We start from the raw sequence: 25,113 nt of genomic DNA on the forward strand, positions 1-25,113 counted from the left end.
TTTTCTTTGCGAAAGATGGAAGTACCAGCCGCTAAATCTGAGGGATCTGTCCTGTTCCCGTTAAGGCGGTCTTTCGTTTTCTTGTAGCCTCCTCCGTGTGTTGTTTCAAAGTAGGGTATAGTGTACTTTGGAATTCGTTCAACTTTAGTAAATAGTCGTGTTTGTTATCAAATTTAACTGTTTTCTCAAAAATGTGAGTGCGACCACTAAAGAGTTCGAATGGAGTTATATTTGTACTTGAGTGAATCGCATTGTTATATGTTATTAAAGTTTCGGAAAGTATCTCGTCATGCTCCAAAGTTAGTTTTAATTCGTTCCTTTTCCTCAGCATTAGTCTAAAGATTTTTGTTAGAGTGGAATGCAAACGTTCCACCGTTGAGTTGCTACTCGACTATTGGAATGAAGTAACGTGTAGTTCTATCTCATATTGTGTCTGAAAGTCTTTAAAAACGGCTCCCGAAAACTCAGCCCCTTGATCAAGTATTATTATTTTTTTCGGTATTCCGAATTGGCAAAAGTTTTGAAAGCTTTAACAACAAGAATTGAATTTCTGTTCGCCTGGGCGAATTTAGAGAATTTATTGATTGTTATAGTTAAAGTTGTTATTTGTAGTATATATATGCGTGTGTAATATATCGAGGGGTCTGTTCAGAAGATTTCTCAATCTCGGATTTCCTTGGAGATTAGAGATTTTAGGTTGGGTACATAGATTTCCCTTTTTAGGTGTTGATACATCTCTTCCACCCCTCTATGATTATTGTTAGAGTGGTGGGTTCTTATCTGCGAAATATTTCAGGTGAGCTTCCTGTATTATCTCGAAAATTTCGTCAGTCGAATAGATGGCCAAAGGCTTGATTGGTGTTAAAATGGATTTGAAATTTGAAAATATCTGTCGCTTTTTCTACGGTATAAAATGGTTCTGTAATACGTGTCCGTTTTTTATTCTGAAATGGGGTGCTTACTACAAGTGTTCAGACGAACACTAATAAAAATAAAATATAATACTTTATGAGCTCTGTGCATGTCATGTGACAGTTGTAAATCGATCCAGAGCCATAAACTATGATCTGTAATTGTAGACCCTACAGGGGAGCGGTGCTAGCACTTGTAATCTGTAAGTGCAGGCCACTTGAGCCAAACCGAAGATAATCATTTGAGATGCTTCTCACACTGCGCCAAAGGTTCCTGTGCGGGAGTCAAATGATAACTCTCCCGCGCAGGCAGACGCGGCCTCTGCGTAGGCCACAAATAAGACCAGAATAAGAATTTCATGTTAGTTTCCTAAGCAGGGACTTAGAAAATAAAATTCAGTTTTAATACAGAACTCAACGGAAAAGGTTGTTTTATTAATTCATCCCTTTCATTTTGGTCCTTCGACAACTCTGCAGTTTTCCCCCACCAGTGGTAAGAGACTCAGAGCTTAGGCCAGCACCTAAAAAATAAAATCTGTAACACTTGCAGTTTTTGTTTAAGGTGTTAATGAATAGTTGACTCTTGTTATCCCCCACCAGTGGTAAGAAACAGAGTATAAAATTTATAAAAATCAAAAAGATATAAAAGAATCTTTTATGATATAATAAAAACAAAAAAGTCCAAGTTTGTTGTGAAAGTGGTCGAGAAATCGACAAATTACAAAATAAAAATAATTTCGAGGCCTTCAAACATCGAAAAAGTGATTTAATAAAATCAGGCGTATTCGAGGCCGACATCGAAAAAGTGACTCCCAAATTCATTGAAAAAATAACGGGAATAATAATAAAAAAGTGACTCCCAAATTCATTGAAAAAATAACGGGAATAATAATAAAAAAGTGACTCCCAAATTTATTGGAAAAATATCAAAGTGACCCCAAAGTGACCCCAAAAATAAGTGACTCCAAATATAAAAACTCAAAAAAAAAAGATCGTAAATCATCTGCATACAAGGGCGCCAGGACTTCAAGGACTTCAGCACGTCTACGACTACAACTACAACTACAATATCGAGGACAGCATCTACCAAAGTCAACTTTAATCGGCAACGGAAAAAACATCGAACATCATAGAGTCAGCAGCGACGACAGCAGCGGCAACCATAAAAAATAAATAGGATCAGATAAGTCCTATTATTCATAATTAAATAATTGAAAATTAAAAATATTATATATATTATAAAATTATTATATAAGTTGTCGGTAATTTAAGTCGGTTAATATAATTTTTTGTAGTATAAAAAAGTACATTGCAAAAATGTTGTCCGATCAAACTATCGCACTTATAAAAAGGCAGGTGGAGATTACCAACGCCCTTACGGCGCTGGAAGTTCTCCCAAGCTTATCATTTGAATATTTGAAAAAATTTGATGAGCTGAAAGCCGAGTGCATCCAAAACCATAAAGCTCTGGTACATATTGGAGTAGTCGACCATGACTACTTTGTAAAGAGTCATTATGAAGAAATGCTCTCGATTTTTAATAGAATTAAAGTAAGAATAGATAAAGTGTTAGCTGATTCTGATAAGTCCGAGGGAAAATTAATGGAAAACGAGCAGAAAAAAGAGTCAAATGTAAGCTGCGAAAGCCAGTTAGATATAGCGATTGAGCAGTTAGAAAGGTATTTAAAAGACATATTTGAGGACATTCAAAACGATAAAATTAAAACTTTTGAAATTAGGATTGGGAAGATAAATTTTTATTGGGATAAGCTAGTTCTTTTAAAGCAGGGAAACACGACGGACGTCACGATTAAAAGGTATGATGATATATTTGAAGAATTAGCATTCGATATTTCCATGGTGACCAAAGATATGAGAAAAAAACTCGAGGAAATTGTGCCTAGTAAGGTAGAAGTTGGAAATCATAAAATTGATGATTTGCCAACGCTACCTAAAATTCAGGTACCCACATTTTATGGAGATTCCAAAGATTGGGACCTATTTTATGAGTTATTTAATGAACTCATACATTTAAGGGAGGATCTCAGTCCTTCCTTAAAATTTAATTACCTTAAAATCTCACTAAAGGGAGAAGCCAGGAATGCGGTTTCTCACTTATTGTTGGGATTAGGTGAAAACTATCAGGCCGCTTGGGAATTGTTAACCAAGCGGTATGAAAATAAAAGGAAAATTTTTTCCGATCAGATAAATCGCCTTCTTGATCTCCAAAATCTAAATGTGGAATCAGTGCGGCAATTAAGAATGTTTATTGACACAATTAATGAGTCAATTCACATGATAAAATTAAAGGCACAAATTTCTGACGATGTTGATATAGTTTTTGCACACATAATAATAAGAAAATTTAACAAAGAAGCTCTACAACTTTATGAGAGCCATGTTAAAAAAACTAAAGAAATTCAAGCATTGTCCGATGTCATTGAATTTTTAGAGCAACGACTCAGTTCGATTAGCTCAGTTCAGGATGAAAAACCTGTTAAAAAAGTGTTCAGTAGCAATATGAAAGAGTTGTCTACTAACAGTTGTCCGATGTGCAAAAGTACGGGACATTTGATATTACAGTGTCAAAAATTTAAGGCTTTGAATCCATCTGAACGGATGGAAAAAGTAAAAAAGGCACATTTGTGTTTTAAATGCCTTTAACATTCATATAGTAAGAAATGTCAAAGTGACATTTCATGTTCGATTTGTAAGAAAAATCACCATAGTATGCTACACATTTATGTCAAGGCTAAAACAGACCAAAAAGTTGAAAAAACGAATGAAAATAAAGTAAACTCGTGTATGACATCGGAACAAGCGTTGCTAGCTACAACACGCATTAAAATTCAAACCTCTGAGGGAGGTTTCGAAAATTTTAGAGCTTTGATCGACAGTGGTTCTCAAAGCACAATAATTTCAGAAGAATCTGCGCAGATTCTGAAATTGCCCAAAATTCGGTCTCAAACAGAGGATCGTCCACGGGAAAGTGCATCTCGAAGCACAAGGTAAATCTTTCAATCAAACGAAATAATTCCCAAAAAACGATAAGAGTTGAAGCACTTATACTTTCAAAACTTATGAGGGCTCTCCCAGTCAACACAGTTAATGTTGACAAAACAAAGTGGGAGAAGTACAATTTGGCTGACCCAGACTTTAATAAGCCGGGTCGTGTAGATCTGATAATTGGGGCAGATCTATACACTCACATTCTGCAGAATGGAGTGGTCAAAATTAATGGCCTCCTCGGTCAAAAAACCGATTTCGGGAGGATTGTCTCTGGATGCAAAAAATCCAAAGGTAAGAAGACAATTGTAGCAACCACCATCGAATTAAAAGATATGGATCGGTATTGGGAAGTTGAGGAAGAGGACAAAAATGATATCGAATCTGAAATATGTGAGAATTATTTCATAAAAACTACAAAAAAAGGTTCAGATGGTCGATACATTGTGTCAATTCCATTTAAAGATGATGTCACCTTAGGAGATTCGAAGAAACAAGCAATGGGTCGTTTCATGAATCTTGAGAAAAAATTAAAAAGAAATGAAAAACTAAGGTTAGACTATGCTAAATTCATGCATGAATATATGGAATTAGGTCACATGGTCGAAGTGCAGGGAGAAGGAAAATACTTTTTACCTCACCAGGCAGTAATTAGAGATTGAAGCCTGACGACCAAATTAAGAGTTGTTTTTGACGCTTAAGCAAAAACAACTAATAATAAAAGTTTGAACGACATAATGTGGGTTGGTCCACGAGTTCAAAAAGATATTTTTGACATTATCATTAAATGGCAAAAATGGGAATATGTAGTATCTGCGGACGTTGAAAAAATGTATCGTCAGATAAATATTAATGATAATGATCAACAGTATCAATATATTTTATGGAGAGATTCTCCAGATGAAAAAATTAAAAGTTATAAATTGACAACAGTCACATATGGTACAGCATCTGCACCATATTTAGCTACTAGAGTTTTAGTAGATATTGCTGATAAATGCAAAAACAAAGATATAAGTGAGATAATTAGGAATGATTTTTATATGGATGACCTAATGACTGGGGCTGATTCTATAGAAAAGGCCAATAATTTAATTAAATTGATTTCTCAAGAATTACAAAATGTGGGAATGAATTTAAGAAAATGGATATCGAACAGTTCAAAAATAATGGAAACTGTAGAAGATACAGGAGATAACAAGGTTCTCACACTTGTGGAAAATGAAAGCGTAAAAACTTTGGGGCTTCAATGGGAACCGCAGAAAGATTTATTTAAATTCAAAGTAAATTGCGGGGACTCGAAAAACATCAACAAAAGGATAGTGCTATCAACATTATCAAAAATATATGACCCTTTGGGATGGCTGGCTCCTGTAACTATTTTAGGAAAACTTTTTATTCAAAAACTATGGATAAATAAGAGTGAATGGGATCAAGAATTATCCAAGGAAGATAAAGATTATTGGGTAAATTTTAAGGAAAATTTATTGCTTTTAGAAGAGATTCGAATCCCAAGATGGATTAGTTCAAAAAATAGTTCAATAATACAGCTTCATGGATTTGCTGACGCTTCCGAAAAGGCATATGCAGCAGTGGTATATGCTAAAGTAGGGAATTGTGTAAACATAGTAGCCAGCAAAAGTAGAATTAATCCAATTAAAAATAGAAAAACTATTCCCAAGCTAGAGTTATGTGCAGCTCACTTGCTTAGTGAATTGATCAAACGAATAATTGAATCCATTGATACCAAAGTAGAAATCTATGCTTGGAGTGATTCCACTATAACTTTAGCATGGATTAAAAATGGTGATAGTAAGGTCAAGTTCATTAGACGAAGAACGGATGACATTCGAAAACTAACTAATACCGAATGGAACCATGTGAAGTCTGAAGAAAATCCTGCAGATTTATCATCAAGAGGAATTATTTCTAGCCAACTGACCACCTGTGATTTATGGTGGAAAGGTCCGAAATGGCTATCTGAGCCAAAGGAGCATTGGACCCGACAGCAATCCAAAGAAGATGTGGTTTTGGTAAATTCTATTCTAAATAACAAAACCGATGACCCCATTTACAAATTATTGGAGAAGTTTTCCAGCATTGAAAAAATTATACGAATAATAGCATATTTAAATGGATTCATTCGATCAAAAATTAAGAAAGAATCTTTTCCTTCTTTTCTATCGGTAAAGGAGCTGAATAGAGCTGAAAAGATCGTTATTAAAAAACAGCAAGAATATCAATTCAGTCTAGAGATAAAATGCCTGGAAACAAAAAAAGAAATTAAGACAAGTAATAGGATATTTTCGTTGAATCCATTTTTAGATAAGGATGGTATACTTCGAGTAGGAGGGAGGCTACAGAACTCCAATGCAGAATTTGAAGTAAAGCATCCAATTATTTTACACAAGTGCCATTTAACAAATTTATTGATCCAAAAGGCTCATAAAGAAACTTTGCATGGAGGGATAAATTTAATGCGAAATTATATCCAAAGGAAATATTGGATTTTCGGGCTAAAGAATTCCCTAAAGAAGTATTTGAGAGAATGTGTCAAGTGTGCTAGGTACAGACAAAATACTGCTCAACAAATAATGGGCAATCTGCCTAAATACAGAGTTACAATGTCGTACCCATTCTTAAATACTGGGATAGATTACGCAGGTCCTTATTTTGTTAAATGTTCCAAGAATCGTGGGCTACAAACATATAAGGAATACATTGCCGTATTTGTGTGTATGGCTACCAAGGCCATTCATCTAGAAATGGTAAGTGATTTAACCTCGGATGCATTTCTAGCAGCCCTAAGAAGATTTATCGCTAGAAGAGGAAAAGTTGCCAATATCTATTCAGATAACGGAACAAATTTCGTAGGAGCTTCAAGAAAGTTGGATCAAGAGTTCGTTAAAGAAATCAAAGAAAACATATTCATTGCCGCGCATCTTGAAAAAGATAGAATTGATTGGCATTTTATTCCCCCGGCAGGACCTCACTTCGGAGGTATTTGGGAATCTGGAGTTAAGTCCATGAAGCACCATTTGAAACGGGTAATAGGGAAAATAGTCTGACATACGAAGAGATGTCAACACTTTTATGTCAAATAGAAGCATGCCTGAATTCAAGACCGTTGTATACTTTTGAGAATGAAATGGATCAACATGAAGTATTAACTCCAGGTCATTTCTTGATTGGTAGACCACCGTTAGAGATTGTTGAACCAATTGGAAACAAGAAAATTGGTAATTTAGATAGGTGGAAATTAATCCAAAAAATTAGAAGAGACTTCTGGGTTAAATGGAAAGAGGAGTATTTGCATACTTTACAACAGAGAAACAAATGGAAGAGGGAAAGTCCAAATATAGAGAACGGACAAATTGTTTTGTTGAAGGATGAGAACAGTCATCCAGCCAGGTGGCCAATGGGAAAGGTAGAAAAAGTCCATAAAGGTAAAGACGAAAAGGTTAGAGTGGTAGAAGTGAAATTACAAGATGGATTTATCACTAGACCGATAAGCAAGGTTTGTCCCTTAGACGGAATAAAGTCTGTCGATAAAATGGAATCTGATCCCGAAGAAACAAAACCGAAATGACAAACAAGAGGTACATCAAAGGTCTCAAAACTTGGTGTTGTAATGGCCATGTTATTATTTATATTCTGCCAATTTGCTAATGCATCAGCTAGGGTCGATCAGTCAAGGTATGCAATAGAGAAGATAAATAAGACTTCGGCAATATATTTAGACCCAATGGGGGATGTTGAAATTGTAGCCTCTTGGAATTTAATAATATTTTATAATATGGACGTTTACTTCGAAATGCTTAAAAAAGGTAAAGAATTAATACCAAAAATGAGGGTAATTTGCGAACGACTTCATAGTTTTGAGGATCAATGCCTGTTAGTTCTGAGTAACACGGAAAGGCAGATCTCAGACATAGAAGAAAATAATAAACTTTTTATGGCTCAGGGAAAATCAAGAAATAAACGTGCTCCATTTGGTTTTATGGGATCGCTTTATCACATTCTATTTGGAATAATGGATGAAGACGACAGGATACAAATGGAGGATAATATGAAAAACTTATTAAGCAATCAGCATAGCCTTAACGAGTTAAGTAGGAAACAAACTTCCTTAGTCGATTCTACGACTAACATTTTAAAGAAAACGACGGATAAAGTTAACTCAAATTTTAAAGGTATGAACGAAAGAATTAAGAATATGACGGCGGTATTGCAAGAATCATATTATGTGTACAAAGAGTCTATCAACTTTTTTATAATAACCAAACAGCTAAGTAACATTATAGATGAATCCGAGAAAATTCAATATAGTATCATAGACAGTTTGTCTGAAAATTTAGTCTTGCCAGGGAAAAGAACAGGAACAGAATTAAAGGAGATTTATACATTATTGACAGCTAGAGGTTTATTTGTGGATAAAAAATTAATAATTAATGCCAAAATACCATTGTTTGGTAGACAAGCTTCAGTACTTTATGAAATTAACCCAGTTCCGGTAAAACTGGACGACCGCATGATTACAGTGCTCGTAGATTCTCAGTACTTAATTTATAATTTTGAGATCGATGCATATCATCTTATGGCAGAATCTACTATTAATAAATGTCAAAGGTGGCAGTCGAATAAAAGAGTTTGCGAGGGAAGTTGGCCTTGGAGTAGTGCTAACGACAATAGTTGTGAGATTAAACCTCTCAAACCAAATAAGGCATCGAGCTGCAGGTATAAATCGATTGATGAGAGTAAGTCATATTGGGTTGAGTTGGAAAAGAAAAGTAGTTGGCTTTTTAAAGTTCAAAACAATTCTAAGGCTAGAATTCAGTGTACCAATTCAAAAATAGAGATAATAGATTTACCTGAACAAGGAATAATGACTCTGAGGTCAGATTGTACTGCTCGAACTGATGATAAAATATTAGTTGCTCAACACAGTATTCAGTTAGAAGATCAGGGAACATTAGCGTTGTCTTACATTGGGGAAGTTAACGAGATACCCAAGATTATTTGGAACCCGCTCGACATGCCATTAATCAATCATACGGACGAAATCAATCGTTTGTCAAAGGAAATTCAATACTTAAAAACTCACAAGCTAGAATTGAGGGAATTAGACTTTCACCATTTAACTGGACATGCATCCCTAATTTTAGCAATTGTAATAATAATTATATTAATTGTATATTTTATAAGAAAAATAAAAATACGAAGGCAGTTACAAGCCATAGCATTACCCAGCGGTATGCTTAGTATATAAATTTGTAGATACAATAAATCAATGATATAAAAATGTTTTATGTTAAAAAAAAAAAAAAATAAATTCACTATAATGTTAAAACACAATAATTACAAGCCGTGAAGGGGTGTCAAATTAATTATGCAAAATAAAATATATCGAATTAATACAGTCCACTAATTTTGTATTGCAATATTTTTGAGAATAAATAAAATAAATTGTAATTAACACAGACACCTAACCTTGCCGGCCCTTGCCAGAATGTTCAGACGAACACTAATAAAAATAAAATATAATACTTTATGAGCTCTGTGCATGTCATGTGACAGTTGTAAATCGATCCAGAGCCATAAACTATGATCTGTAATTGTAGACCCTACAGGGGAGCGGTGCTAGCACTTGTAATCTGTAAGTGCAGGCCACTTGATCCAAACTGAAGATAATCACTTGAGATGCTTCTCACACTGCGCCAAAGGTTCCTGTGCGGGGGTCAAATGATAACTCTCCCGCGCAGGCAGACGCGGCCTCTGCGTAGGCCACAGATAAGACCAGAATAAGAATTTCATGTTAGTTTCCTAAGCAGGGACTTAGAAAATAAAATTCAGTTTTAATACAGAACTCAACGGAAAAGGTTGTTTTATTAATTCATCCCTTTCAACAAGTGAGGGGGTTCATATGCTGTGTCTGCACTTTAGCGTAGGTCAGCGTTTTCGGAATAATACGAATAAAAATACGAATAATAACAACAACGCCAAAGCTGGCACTAGTCCAGCGACCGAAAACAAAAAAGGCAAAGAAAGATCGAAAGAACTGACAGAGCTGGCAGTTGATATGTGTGTTTGTTTTCGGATGGCGGCTCTCTCTTTTATATGATATTCCATCATATAGCCGATATCTAAAGGGAAATGCAGAATGCTAAGTCCCATGAAAAAATTTGCAAATTTGGGAGAAAAAAAAGGAGCGCAGAAGTGTCGCGCTATTTTCTTCAAGTAATAGGTTAAAAACAATATACTTAATATATCACTATTTCCGACCTTGATTTTAAATCTTATATTGGCGCCCACTACAACAAGTGTGGGAGTTAAAGCACAAGTTGGGTCCACTACAAAATAATTTAGGCACCCAAAGCGACTTACTTTTTTCTTTTGAATATTTATTTGGCATGTATAATAAATATATAAAATAAATAATATAAATAAGACCATGCTACCCTGACGAATTTGCTCCCTGAACCGGCACCAATTCTCGCGCCGCACAAGCGTTGGCAGGTACTTCAAGACCCACCTCTTCCAGAAACGGTCCCTCAGTAGCCGTACAATCCTCCATTGCTTCCGTGTAGCGGACTACTTGGGCAGCTCCACGTCATCGACAGGAGTGTCCGGCAAGTTGGTCTGAGTAGAGCATTCGGCGTCAGAAGCTCTTCTTCGTCTTCATCCACCGGCAAGTTGGTGTCCGAACGCGAATTGAATATCCAGTACGTAATCCGGGGGCGACACCTCCTTCAGTGTGTAGCGCAAGGCAAGTTGGTGTGCGAACGCGAATTGACTATGTTCTCCGCCTCGATCAGAAAACTCTCCAGTACGGGATCCCGCGGCGCCACCTCCTTCAGTGTGTAGCGCAGGACCCTCTTCCTGTTCGCAAATATGCAGAAAAGCTTGTGTACTCATCGGTTCTCCTTGTGTCGAACCACAGTTACCTTCCCAGCCAAAAATAATTCAGTCCAGTGTCTTAAGCGGTCATCTATTGGCCTCCAAGCGATCCTCTGCGCTCGTTGTAAATTACACACGTTACATACTGGCATCACCTTCCGTAGGACTCGTCTCAACTTCGTTACCCAAAATTTCATCCGGATCTCAGTAATTGTCGCATCCACATTTTAATGCTTCATCTTGGCGTGAAAATGGTACACAATCATCTCCGTAAGACTGAGTCGCTGTGTCGATGTGACAGGATAATAGCACTGTATGGCATACACAGTGCGACATCAACTCTGCCTTAGGCTCGCAGAATGCCACGGTCATCTATGACCGCTTCCATTGGCGACTGCCTTGCAATCCTCTTTCGACCGCATCTCATCGGGAAATGCCTCTTGTTGCACCTGTCTGACCAACAGGTTCCCCGCCGCATCACACTCTGCTGCGGTAAGTCCTCAAGCTCGCTTCTTTGTCTACGATACCTGCGCGTAAACCTTAAGATCCACACCGTAGTCCTGAGTAGCCGATTGTAGCTCGAGAATATCTGAATTGAAATACAAAAGTCATTTGCGGCGACCAACGCAAACTCATTTGAGACTTCCTCGACGTCGTTTATATCCAGATCTCGTTCAACTCCGGATTCAGGCTGTGGCCAGCTGCCCTCTGGCTACCTCAAAACGCATAATACTGAAAACTAAACCTTCGGCAAAAAATGATGAGTTTACCTTTAATAAAATAATGGTATGTGTGTATTCAATCTTTACGTCATTGTTTTATCTATATCTTAAATTTTAGAGCGACGCTAACCGATTGTTCCAGACACAATCAAATGATGGATTGTGCAGTAGGGTGTTTCGCTTAAAATCGAAATATACTAATATTAGGAATGCCGTTCATTAATAAATATTAAGATAATGATTTATATTTTAATTATATTTACGATAGCCGGCATATCATCTATTGTGCTTTGAATGTTCTTCTTGCTACCTTAAACATTAGTGGAAGTAAGAACGCCATATTATGGAAATTTTTTTTAAATATGGTAGTAATCAAATCCTACAGTGACTAGATCGTATTGATCAAATGCCATTTTAAACTCAAAGCAAAAAATCAAGATGGGATTGATTGATGAATAGTTATTCAAGCACCATCCACAGATGCAGTTAATATAGGTTTATATAAATTTGTTATCTATTTGGTGATTTAATATCGTGATTCAACAGATATTTGGCAATTCTGCATTAACAAATACAAATGTGCAACTAAAATTATAAAATTTATTGCTATTAGGACCATTAACCATTTTGCGATAAATAATTTTACAAGGACAAATGATTTTGTAATTCACGTTATTCTGTAAGGATATGATGGATAATGTCTGGCTGGAATCGGGTATTACATACATATCTTTTTTATGGAAAACTATCGCGCTCGATTTAAGTAAATGATTTCATGCATATGCAGTTCACTGAGATCGACTAGTGCATATTATTTAAACTTTATCTTGATGATTTCTTGACAATGGAACCGTACAATAAGAATGATAATTTTGTGCGTAAGCAATGGTTTAATGAAGGTGAATCCTTTTTCCACACTTGTGGATTGATTGTGGCTGTGACGGATATCGGCAAACGCTTCTTAATAACATGGAACACGTATAATTTACTACATTTTCTCTTTAAGAAACCTAAAGGTATTTTAACAGTTAGAATTCCACTACCCATAAGGGAAGGAAACTATCTCAGGAGCGTGCATGCTTTAAAGTACTCCACGATTTTTCTTATGTCAGATGGGAAGGTCTACTGCATTGATTCTTTTAAGAAATTGCATTTAATAAAGTGGCTCTGTGGAGTTCTTTGTTTATGTATCGTGGACCAAGGATTCAGCGTAATACGAATGAAGAACAAACGCATACTGTTGCAGATGTTTCTTGGTTTTCCTAGCATAGAAAAGAATAAGTGCACGCTGCAACAAACGTTCAATATTGCTTTCGACGAGAAAATAATATTTCACAGTAACTGGAAGCATGATGAGTACACGCTGACGACATTAAAGGTATCCGAAAAAGAAGAATTGTTCGTGCGTAAGATGATTGGGACAAAAGCTGTGAAAATGGATTACGTCCATATATTTAGTTTTAATGGATATGTGTTTGCTTTAACATCTAATCATGAAGGCATATCAAATAGTACATATAAAGACCATCACATCGAGCTTCTAAGCGTGTATGCAGCACAAGTAAGGTCCATCCGAATAATTCCAATTAAGAACCTTTGGTTGATATTTCTTAACACTGGAAGTATTGATATTTGGTATCAGTCTAGCGTCCTCAAAATAAAACAGCGTCAAATTCATAATACGGGTTCTAAATGGCTTGACTACGATGCGACGAGTATCAATGGCGACTTCTATTTCACTGACGGCGACAGCCTTCAGCGCCTTAGTTTCCAGTACAACGTCCACCTTGACGAGTGCATTGTACGCACTGTAATCAAGTCTGTTGCTGGCATTCATGGGTGCACTTGGGTAGATCACACAAGAGAATTGGTTTGCCTTGGTGACAACAACATTTTCTATCGTATAAAATTCGACATATCCGAAGAGAAAGCCAAATTCCGTAATTTGTCAAGGAGTTTAACGGATGATTTTTCACCTACAGCTATTATGCGACTGCAGAACAAAGTAAAAGCCTTTCGAATGTATGCAAGACAGTCAACTTTGCTCCACCAAAAGTTATATATGGAGCGTGAGACGCAGCAGCTCATTTCTGTGATAAAAAATTTCCAAAAATTCAGCGCGGCCATTAAAATAAATGTAGAGTTTCATAGATACGTGCCCAGCAGTGAAAGGAATGTTGTGCTTCTGCAGCCAGCGCTGGATTTGGGACTGCACACAAATTGTATATATGCCGTGATAGATCTTATACTTTTCGATAACCAGCCCCTTTTGGAAAGTACCCACTGGAATCTTTTAATATTTTATAGTAAGCATGTCTACGTCTACCTTTTGCCCACAGAAATAATTGTAAAGAATAAATTTCAAATGGTGTTCGTATTAAAAACATCGAAAAACGGACCTATGCCCTATATTAAAATTCAGTTAGTTGGTTTGATTAAATTTAATAGCAAAATATATACTGTGTTGTTTCCCATTTCAGTAGAAAGTAGTTCCTTTACTTATCGATATCTTTTTAACGGGGATCCAGCGGATGGATTCGTACGTGACGATAATGTAAACAAAAAAAATTATCCATTAATTAGACAGGCAATAAGACTAGATGGGTTATTTTTTTCCCGAATAGAAAACTTATTTAACACTAATATAAAAGTTGAAGATAACTCTCTAAAGCTGTATCATATAAATGAAAAGCTACAATTACTAAGCCATAAAAACATAAACGAAACTCATTTAAGTGGAATACTTGAAAGTACCGATGCCTTAGCGATATACTACTTCAAGCAACATATTCTTCTGAATTCGGAAATACTGAAAACTAAACCTTCGCCAAAAAATGATGAGTTTACCTTTAATAAAATAATGGTATGTGTGTATTCAATCTTTACGTCACTGTTTTATCTATATCTTAAATTTTAGAGCGACGCTAACCGATTGTTCCAGACACAATCAAATGATGGATTGTGCAGCAGGGTGTTTCGCTTAAAATCGAAATATACTAATATTAGGAATGCCGTTCATTAATAAATATTAAGATAATGATTTATATTTTAATTATATTTACGATTTTAAAATTTTAAACAGCAATCTGATTATTCATGCAACATAGCCAGAACGTTACCAATACTTCGTTATAATTATTAAATAAATGGGTCACATTAAAAAAGAACGTACTAAAAGTAATATTTACGTGAACTAATTTAATAATTATATTTACGATTTTAAAATTTTAAACAGCAATCTGATTATTTACGCAACATAGCCAGAACGTTACCAATACTTCGCTATAGTTATTAAATAAAACGGTCACATTAAAATAGAACGTACTAAAAGTAATATTTACGTGAACTAATTTAATAACTAACTAATATTTTATTATATTAGTTTTTATTAAATACTTCATTTCACCATTGCAATACATTTTTTATCTAAATGTTATCGGGTCTTAATTGTAATTACATTTTACAGTGGGGAAAACGATAATAATATAATATAATTTTATAATGTACCATAAAGAAGTGTAATTTATTGATACAATAAAAACATCAAGTCCACGTAAATACATATGTAAATTATACAAACAAAACATTGATGGATTTTTTCTCAGGTCACAAAATATTCTGATTTCAAATTTATTATGCGTTTTATTCGCGTCAACTTTCCCCCATCTAATAATAGTGCACCTATGGCATGGTGACATCTGAAGCAATTTATGGCAAGGTACACTTTTAGTTATGGTCAGCCTGAACTGCTTATGATGGAGAAACTATTATTTGTTTATACGATCGTTTAGAAAGATCGTACCGTTAGGCTCTAAAGTGGGCTAATTTGCAGCGCTTTAACTTCTTAGATTTTGCGGGTGAAGTGGAGAAACGCTTTTAGCCAATTGGGCGTTGAGGATGTTCAAGAAACGCTGGCCATCTTTAATGCTCCTTCCCCTGAAGCAGTATCGATCAAAAATGTGATTCCAAAATAAGTTTGTCCAGTAAAGCTAGGGGACTCGATGGCATTGATAAAATAATGGCCAATGGCCACTTCCAATGGAAATGCGCTGTGGTAACGATGGAACCGAAAGGTTATACAAATTAGAAGATAGCTGGTAACTTTCGTTATGTCGTCAGCGGGAGGGGGTGAGCCAGGCCGGTCGACCTAGTGTTCTTCCTTCCTTCTTTAGGGGTTGCGAAGCGCTCCAGGCAGGTGCGCCTAGCAGACTTCTTTCACTTGTTGAGTGTTACGTAGGGAGGAACTACCTCCGTTATCGCTGGCCCTTAAGGCTCAACAACCAATAATAATAAAAGTAATTTTCTGTGTATCGGCGGTGCCGGAATTCATATACGAGAGCGATGGCTCTGTCTTTATTGAAACTTTGAAATGAACTGAACTTAAAGCTAACATGAAAAGAGAATCATAGCGGCCACTCCAATGGGTAGTGCTTGCCGGCTATGCACAGGCTTCCGGCCAGACGCTGTGTCAGCAATTTGGCCGGAGCGAACTCTCGGACAGTCGGTCATTGCCGTCGCCCGGTTGACTTAGTTAACTACTCCCCCCTCAGGATTAAGGCCGCCCTCGGCCGACCCTATTTGGGCGATCATATCCGCTATTTGGGCCGTAGCTCTCCTGACCTGGATGACTCGCCGATAGGTAAAACCGACGCAGATCAACGCGCAGCATATTGCTCCTGCTACTAGTACTATCTGGTGTAAATGATAGTCGTTGATATTCTCCCCGACTCTCCTGATGTGTTCCAGATTACGCTCACTCAAGCGGTGAAGGTACGGAAGACTGAGGATGTTGTGTTCCATAGTAATGTTCAGGGAGGGCGAGCTGGCTACTCCTGGGACCCTCTTCTGGGCTCTGTCATTGTTGACATATCGGGTTTCATTAACCATGGCACTCTCAGTAAAGGTAATGAGATGCGTGCCTCGTACATGGATGTAAGTGCCATTATCTACACTCACACGTGCCGGACGATCGTTCACGATTATGATGCCTTCATCCACGTGAGTGACTGGGTGTAGATCGCTGTGCTGGATGTCGCAGTGTGCTATGCCTCCAGCGTGGAGCTCTTGTGCGCACGACCTTCTTGACGCCAGCTGGCAAAATGTTGCTCCAGGTGTTGTGGAGCAATTGTCGACCGTGTGAATCGCTCCATTGCAATCAGCTATTATTCTGTCCTCCAGTCTGAGCATCGTGTCATGATGGGACACGGGAAAAACAGTGATTTTAATACATGATGATTTAATTATTGGAAATTTAATGACAAAATGCAAAAGGTTAGCGGATTGTAATATTTTGACGGAAGCAACGGACAATAAGTTTTTGATGGGGGTATTTGTGGGCTCTTCTATCCATATTTCTTCTAGGTCTGCATGATCTAATATAGTAGGGCTCACAATGTTGGCCTTGGCTAGAGCTATCGCTAGTAATAAATTTTGCAGCTCCATATTAATCATTCTATTTCGGGATAACAACATCTCATAAAGATGCCCCGTGTCGATTTGGGTTCCCTTGGCTGACCTCAGAAGTTGATTGACAGTGTTAGTAATATTATTGATTTGTTCTTGTACTTTACTATTGATATTTATCTGTCTATTGTTTGCATTTATTAGTTGAAATTCATTGAGTTTGATTTTTTCAAAATCCTCTGCGTCTGGCGTTCCTGCCACTACCTTTAACACGGCTCCTAGGAAATCCAAACTCCTAGCTACTCTGTGGTGGATGCTCAACGAGTCGAGCAGGTCACGCAGATGAGCGACATCGACGCTCAAAAGTTTCTGCATGTGTGACTGGGGAAACATGCTGGTCATGCCATCCGTTTCTTCCACCACACGCCTATATTCGGAGAGATTCGCCGAGTGTGTTACGGATGCGAATTCTTCCCAAACTAAAATTCTACCATCAATGATGGGAATATATTTGGCCTGCGAGTAGTCCGAGACATGCCCCGATGTTACGGTAAGCAGGACTAACAGGGATACGATTACGAACCTGTAATATTGGATGTATTGTACTGTTTGTTTAAAATATTGCAGCCCTCCACCAAAGCAAAAAGAAGAAAACACAATTATAACAAAAATTTACACCAAGCGAACGGGGGTGAGAAAATATGGAAAAATTTATGCCAAGTGGCTATGGGTGAAAAAATATGGAAAAAAACTTATGCCAAGTGGCTAGGGGTGAAAAAATATGGAAAAAAACTTATGCCAAGTGGCTAGGTGTAAGCATTAGAAAAAAATGAATTATTATCTAATGTTGTCCTTGTGGACCACCCTCCCCTTAATGAGGACCGTGGTCCCCAGGTCTGCTTCAACAGCTTTCTCCTCACACAGTGGTGTGAGTTTATTGCCAAGCCTTCGGTTTGACTTGACCAAAACTTTTTCGCCGACTTCGAATGTTCTACATTGTCGGGAGGCATTTTCCCTGGCCCTGAGCGAATTTTGTGCCCTAACGATCTTATTCTGGACTTCCGTCTGTGGGTCGTCTGGGTGCTTTTGCACGATATCGACTGGCCGTTTGTCAACGACAGAGTGAATTGATTTATTATATTTGGCGGTTGCCAATAAAATAATTTCCACAGTATCGGTTATCCTATTGTCGATTTTCAGGCAACGAGCAAGCTCCAAGAGGGTGCTGTGAAAGCGCTCTACCTGCCCGTTTGAGACGCTATGAAGTGGTGGGGCATTTGCAATGCTAACACCAAAATGGTTGTTAAGCATGGTTGAGATAGTGTGCGAGTTTAACGAAGGTTCATTATCGCAATAGACTACTCTAGCCCTAGGGAAAAAGTTCATGATTTGGAGAATGGCCGGTTTAAGATCCTCGATTGTCCTAGAATGGACATGTTGTACAACTGCAAACTTCGAAAACTTGTCTATGCAAGTGAGGAAGTATTTCTTGTCTGTGGAAAAGATGTCGATGTGTAGCAGTTCTCCCACATGAGAGGGGATCGGAGTCTCGCCTAGCTCATGCTTCTTTGGGTGCCTATCGTACTTGGCTTTCGCACATGTTTTGCAGTTAGCTACAATTTCGGTGGCTAGCTTGCCCATTTTTGGAAAGTAGTACTCGGAGAGTATCTGCTTAACATTTTCCTGGGCCGATCTGTGGGCCCTGTTGTGTTCGACGGTGAGGATTTCCCGTCTCTCAGGAACTGCAAAAATATCCGTTACGCGGTTTTTGCAATGCCAAAATTTGGTGGCTGGAAACTGCCGAACCAATTCGTCCTGTATCATTGCCAGCGTGTGCAAGTCACAATGAATGGCGTTTACGCCTTTAGGAACGATTACATCTGCGAGTTCATCAAGTAATGACTCCTTGCAGGAAAAGTTAATTGTATGCCGTCTCTTGTTTCCAAAGAGGACGAAGCTGCGTTTTAACGGAAATCGTGCCTCCTCCAGAGTTATCTGGTTCTGGAAGCAATTCAAAGGCTTGTCCGTGGTTTCAATGGTGTAGGTTAGCGACAGCTCACTGTGAATTGTGGCCGCACTAGAAAAAGCCTCTTCCTCTTCCACAACGTTAAGTTGCTGTCTTGAGAGGGCATCCGCAACAAGGTTATCTTTGCCGGGCTTGTAAAAAATTTTAGCGCCGGACTCGTCGATGCGGGCTTTCCACCTCTTGATTTTCGCATTCGGATTGGATTCCGACACTGCGAAGGTCAACGGTTGGTGGTCAGTAAAGATATTTATATCTTTGACTGCATACAAATAGTGGCGTAATTTGGCCAGTGCCGAAACTATAGCTTATAGCTCCCTTTCATTGGTAGCGTAATTAACTTCCCTGTCCTTTAAGGTCCTAGAGATCATTATTATGGGTCTCCCTTCTTGGGATAGCACTGCGCCAATGCCGTACGCTGAGGCATCTGTCGTTAGATCAAATGCCTTCTGGTAGTCGGGGTATCTGAGGATGACATCCTCAGAAGCCAGAATGTTACGCAGTTTTTGGAAAGCCAGCCGTTGGGGCTCGCTGAACTGCACCTGGATGTTCCTGGATCTGTGTCGACTGACACTTCCAAGTTCCCCTTTCAAAAGATCTGTGATGGGCCGAGCTATGGATGCAAAATCTTTTATGAAGCATCTATAATAGCTGGCCAAGCCAAGGAATGATCTGACCTCGAATATGTTCTTAGGCTCTGGGAATTCCTGAATGGCCTTTTATTTTTCTGGGTCTGTGGTAGCCCCGTTATTGGTGACTATAAACCCTAAGAAGCTAACGCTTTTCTTGAAAAATTTTGACTTTTCTGTGGATACCCTCATATTTGCATCGTGTAGGCTCTTGAGAACCCAATCTACGTGCCGGATGTGGGAGTTTTCGTCCTCTGAAAAGACGATAACATCATCAACATAGACATAGCAAAATTTGCCAATCTGCTCTCGCAGTATGTCGTCAATTGTTCTTTGGAAAATGCTTGCCGCATTTTTTAATCCAAATGGCATTCTGCGAAACTCGTACTTTCCCCGTTAACGGAAAACGAAGTCTTTTCACGGTCGCATTCTGCCAGCGTGATCTGATGATAACCGGACTTCAAGTCCAGGGTTGTGAAGTACTTGGCCTTGCCTAAGTTTCCTAATATCATCGAGATGTTCGGCATGGGGTACCGATCGGGTATTGTTTTCTCGTTTAGTTTGCGAAAATCCAATACCAAACGCATTTTCCGCCTGCCAGTTTCGTCGGTGCCCTTTTTGTCTACGACCCATATTGGGTTATTGTAGGGGGACTTCGACTTTTGGATGATGCCATTTTTTAGCAGATCTTGGATTTCGCTATTTACAAAATCAGCTGCCCCCATTGGATATGGGTAAAGTTTGGCATAAATGGGAGTCTCATCAATGGTTCTGATGGTGGCAACCACCGACGTATTGTAGGACAAGGCCTCGTTGGGGTCTGCGAAGGTTTTTTTCCTGTCGCTGAGCATTTTTAAAAATGCTTTTCTGGCCAAAGGTGGCACATCAGAGCAGTCCACCTCAGTAAAATTTACATCAGGACATGTATGAAAGTCGATGCTCTCTACTTCCGTGCCCCATTTGAGCTGACCGGAGGCCAGACAAAGTGACACCCCTGCCTGTTTTAAAAGGTCAAGGCCGATGATTCCATCAAAAGAGGACAAATCCGGTAAAATGAAGAATGTGGCCTTCAAGTTGAAAATTGACACGAAACATTTCTTCGTGATGTTGGTGACTCCATGGATCGAATGAACCTTGAATGGAGATTCTACCGGGCGGACGCCTTTCAATCCTTCGTATGGTCGGATGAAATTTTTGGCCGCGCCCGTATCAACTAGAAATTTCATGTCAATCCCCGCTACTCTTCGTCTGATGACGGGTAGCAGGGATCTTCCCCTAAAAAATTTATGGCATCCGAGTCATACTCATAGATGGCGTCGTCGTCGATTTCTTGTGCCGCGCTAGAGGCCGCTGTGGTGTACGTATCACCAGCTCTGTCAGCGCTCTGGGCAATGTGGTTAACCCTTTGCCTTTTTTTGTGGGTTGGCTCTATCGGACGCTGCCTGCCTCCTATTCTGGTATGCCGGAGCTTGTGATGGTTTAAGCATTTTAGACAATGATGGATCCACTTCCATGGGTTCTGGAGTGTGTCCCCGGTGCCTATCGCTGCGTGGGGCAGAGTGCACTTGTGCCTTGTGTTGCTTAGTAAAATGGGGGTTTTTACCGCCACTATGTTGGGAATTAGCCTGAGGGGCAGCCTGCTGACGCTCTTGCGCCTTGGGAAACTGTTTTTTCTCCCTATCTTCCTGGCTTCTTGCAAATGATGATGCAAAGGTATACCTATCATGGTTCGCTTCCACCTCTTGAGCCAAGGCAAGTGCCGATGGCATGTCCTTGGGCTTCGCCGCGAAGAGGACGTCAGTGAGGTTGCGTTTTAATCCAGAGATAAATACGCGAAGGGCATCATCCCGGAATTTTTCGCACAAAACCTGCGCAGCCGAGGCTTCATATGACATGGTCGCCTTGTTGGTGAGGAGGGTGAGTTTCCTTTCAACCTCGTCATAATACTGTAGAAGCGAGAGATTTCCCTGTCTGAGGGTGCCCATCTCCTGCTCTATGACATGCATTGTCCGCTTGTCACTATAAGTAAAGTCGAGCCGATTTATGATCGCGTCGAAATTAAGTACTGTGCCAAATGAGGATAGTACCGCATCGGCTGGGCCCCTTATTTTGCTCCTAATTATAATAACTGCCTGATAGTGGCGTGAACTACCTACAAAATTCTTAAAAATATAGTATGCGCCTACTGCCGCCTGTCGCCAGGAGACGTATGTTTCCTGGGCACCCGAAAATTCGGGCAGGCATTTGACGGCGTCTAGTGGTTCATTACAAACGACGGTGTTATTAATATCTATGGGTGTGTAAACCTTAATCTGAGGAGCTACTGTTGGGGCGGGTGCGACTTGTATTGCCGCCACTTGGTTGGCCAGCTGTTGAATAGTCTGGCGCAACTCATTTTCCCTGCGCTGGCTGTCAATGGCCGCTTCTTGTAGGGCATGATTGACGGCAGCCTCCACTACCGCTTTTATTTGGTCTGGGTTGAATGCCATGCTTCTGGCCGAGGGAGTGCCGACGTTTACACTTTTCGGTGTAGAAGTTCTTGCCGGCCCTTCGGTTTCAGATTCAGAGTCGCTGGGGATCTGCTTGTTGTTCCTGTATTGTTGGAATGGGTTGCTCATATAGAGCTGAGCAAGCTAACTCTGCCCAGCGATTTAATGCATGCTCAAGCGGACTTGTCCGTGGGCATGGCGGGGGGTCGGCGGGGGCTGAGATGCCGCTTGGTAACTATGGCCGAGGGCTCGTTGCAAAATTGAACCGATGTCTTGCTGAGCAATGACAAGGGGAAGGGGGTTGCGGGGACTGGGCTAAGTTGCCGTTCCGAAAGACAAAAAAAGGCGAGTTAACAAAATCGGAATACAAACGTCGCGGTGTCGAGTTCGAGTGTCGTAGTGGGGTGGGTAAGCGATGAAAACGAAAACAAACCCAAGATTGTTGCGAAGCTAACACAAAGAATTTAGGCGTAAGCAAAAAGACGACTACATATAAAGGGTAAATTAAATGCACAATTAATAAATTTATATTCCAGCGGCGCCTTTGCGTCTAGGCTGGCTATTAAATATGTGGTCTGGTAGTTATATTGGTGCTAATATTCGGCACCAAGATATTTATTGAAAGATTTAAAAAATGCAAACAATGATAATATCACTTGTGATTACACCAATAAAATTGTCAAACAATTAGTGAGTACGTTTATTTATAAAAATGTTAGCACGAAACTTTAATATAGAGCTGCAGAAAATATAGCGTATTGAAATATTTTACTAATGCAGATGCCGGAAAATTTTTGGAACAGAAGTGCTCACTTACATGATTTCCCCGACTTAGATGGGTAATTTTAACGTGGGCGCCAATTAGAAGATAGCTGGTAACTTTCGTTATGTCGTCAGCGGGAGGGGGTGAGCCAGGCCGGTCGACCTAGTGTTCTTCCTTCCTTCTTTAGGGGTTGCGAAGCGCTCCAGGCAGGTGCGCCTAGCAGACTTCTTTCACTTGTTGAGTGTTACGTAGGGAGGAACTACCTCCGTTATCGCTGGCCCTTAAGGCTCAACAACCAATAATAATAAAAGTAATTTTCTGTGTATCGGCGGTGCCGGAATTCATATACGAGAGCGATGGCTCTGTCTTTATTGAAACTTTGAAATGAACTGAACTTAAAGCTAACATGAAAAGAGAATCATAGCGGCCACTCCAATGGGTAGTGCTTGCCGGCTATGCACAGGCTTCCGGCCAGACGCTGTGTCAGCAATTTGGCCGGAGCGAACTCTCGGACAGTCGGTCATTGCCGTCGCCCGGTTGACTTAGTTAACTTACATACGTATGTATGTATGTATACATACGTGTTAAATGTTCTTCATTATACTCAACGTAAAATAGCTATTAAGTTGGTTGATGACAAAAAAGACCAAATGGCTTTAAATAAGAAAGAAAAGAAAATAATCAATGTTATTTTGGGTCGTGTGCCGAATGATCCTTAAGGCGCGATAACGAATTTCATATAATGATTCAAATGTAACGGGTAAGCCAGAGTTTGTTTCTTTTCTTATAATATCAAACTGAACTCTTAAGTTGCAGAACGCTGACCAAGCACAACTCGCAACAGTCGTACGATCGCTGGCCGCCAACAAGAAAACGGCACAGCCCGTAGCGCCTCACGTAAGTCTGTCGCCATCATCGGTGATAGCCAATTCGTAGACGGCATTCTGCAACTTTAAAGATGTTCGCTTCTGACTCCAACGTTCTTGCAACAGAATCAGCCAGCACAATGTGAGGCTAACTGCGACCCCCACGAAACCAAAACCTCGGAGATCCCCCGGCCGACAGGTCTTAGCTCCTGCATGAGGTGAAGGTTACGTTCGTTCATCCGCTGAAATAGCCAAATTGGTGGATGCGCAGTCGGAGACTGCTAGGATCCCATTATCGCACTCCGCTACTGCGTTGTCTTCCAGCTTCAGTATGGTGTATTAATGGCAAGGAATTATAAGCGATGATGTTTTAAATTTTTGGTAATGCCAAGCAATAGCCCACGGGCTAATGATACTTAGGTCTAGCAGCAGCGCACGCTATAAATTGCCGGCTAGAACTCGTCGCTTGGGTGTGAGGGTCTGCTGATGCTATCCTGCCCTTTTCTTACTCATCATCTCTCTTATAAAATAAGCGTGCTTGCGACACCAAAAGTCCGATCTAGACACCTAGACACGCAAGTAACAACCGGACAGAGAAACGACAGTCAAACAAAAAGTATTGCACATTGATTCAGGTACCTTTTCAGCCACTGCTGTTGTTGTGGCTGCATGGCCCACCCTGCCTGTGATCATCTTTTCCAAAGAAATACATATTATTTGATGACCCCTTCGCAAATGTCTTAAAAGCCTAGAACAGCACTGAGTTTAATATAAAAAAACTAATTTCTAAACATTATAATATTTATTCCTTAAAATAAAAAAAAACAAGAGGAAACGCTATAGTCGAGTGCCGCGACCATAAAATACCCGTTACTGATTTAAAAAATTTTAAAATATTATTTTGCTAGTGGAAATTCACAAGGCGCCACCTATTGTCAGAGGAAGTATGTTGAGTATGCTTATAGTGACGTCACTGCCCATGTGAGGCCTTATAACTTAATTTCTTTATAAATAGCGAAATAATGTTCCGATTTAAAAAATCTTTGGTAAATCGATAGGTATTAACAGAAATAAGTTACACAAGGTCAAACGAAGGCATTCATAATAATATTATAGACGCCACAGTTTTCCGCGGTTTGTGGGCGTCAGAGTAGGCGTGGCCGGATGCAACTTCGTGGAAAGTTGCAAAGGCATCTCCTAAATACGTGATCCTAAACAAAATTGTGTAGCTCTTATAGTTTTTGAGATTTTTGCATTTTTGGTTGTTCAGGTTTTGTGGGCGTTAGAGTGGGCGTGGCTTGATCGAAAAAAAACAATTCGCATTGGGAGCATAATAGAAACTTACATGCTTAATCCGAACTTTCTATCTCTTATAGTTACCGAGATATCAGCTTTTCTAGAAAA

At 39.3% G+C, this 25,113-nt stretch overlaps 1 protein-coding gene across 2 annotated transcripts; it reads left to right on the plus strand.

Moving 5' to 3' along the window:
• Nucleotides 1-11,825: 11,825 nt before the first annotated feature.
• Nucleotides 11,826-15,113, plus strand: LOC108115003. 2 transcript variants are annotated; one of them, XM_017226247.2, is made up of 3 exons: nucleotides 11,826-13,842; nucleotides 14,017-14,399; nucleotides 14,454-15,113. In XM_017226247.2, the coding sequence occupies exons 1-3, from the start codon at nucleotides 12,381-12,383 to the stop codon at nucleotides 14,556-14,558; spliced, it is 1,950 nt and encodes a 649-aa protein (XP_017081736.2). In that variant the 5' UTR covers nucleotides 11,826-12,380; the 3' UTR covers nucleotides 14,559-15,113. The 2 variants fall into 2 exon arrangements, with proteins under 2 accessions (XP_017081736.2, XP_041673679.1); XM_041817745.1 differs by having other exon boundaries at nucleotides 11,828-14,399.
• The last annotated feature ends 10,000 nt before the right edge of the window (nucleotides 15,114-25,113 follow it).

The sequence above is a fragment of the Drosophila eugracilis genome, unplaced genomic scaffold, assembly GCF_018153835.1.
Source record: "Drosophila eugracilis isolate 14026-0451.02 unplaced genomic scaffold, ASM1815383v1 contig_1116, whole genome shotgun sequence".
In the NCBI taxonomy this organism is placed as follows: Eukaryota; Metazoa; Arthropoda; class Insecta; order Diptera; family Drosophilidae; genus Drosophila; species Drosophila eugracilis.

Excerpts from the sequence above, each read along its gene's own strand:
- LOC108115003 (XM_041817745.1), top strand. The coding sequence starts at position 12,381 with ATGGAACCGTACAATAAGAATGATAATTTTGTGCGTAAGCAATGGTTT. Across the intron at positions 14,400-14,453 it reads TTACCTTTAATAAAATAATG|AGCGACGCTAACCGATTGTT; the intron begins GTATGTGTGTAT and ends CTTAAATTTTAG.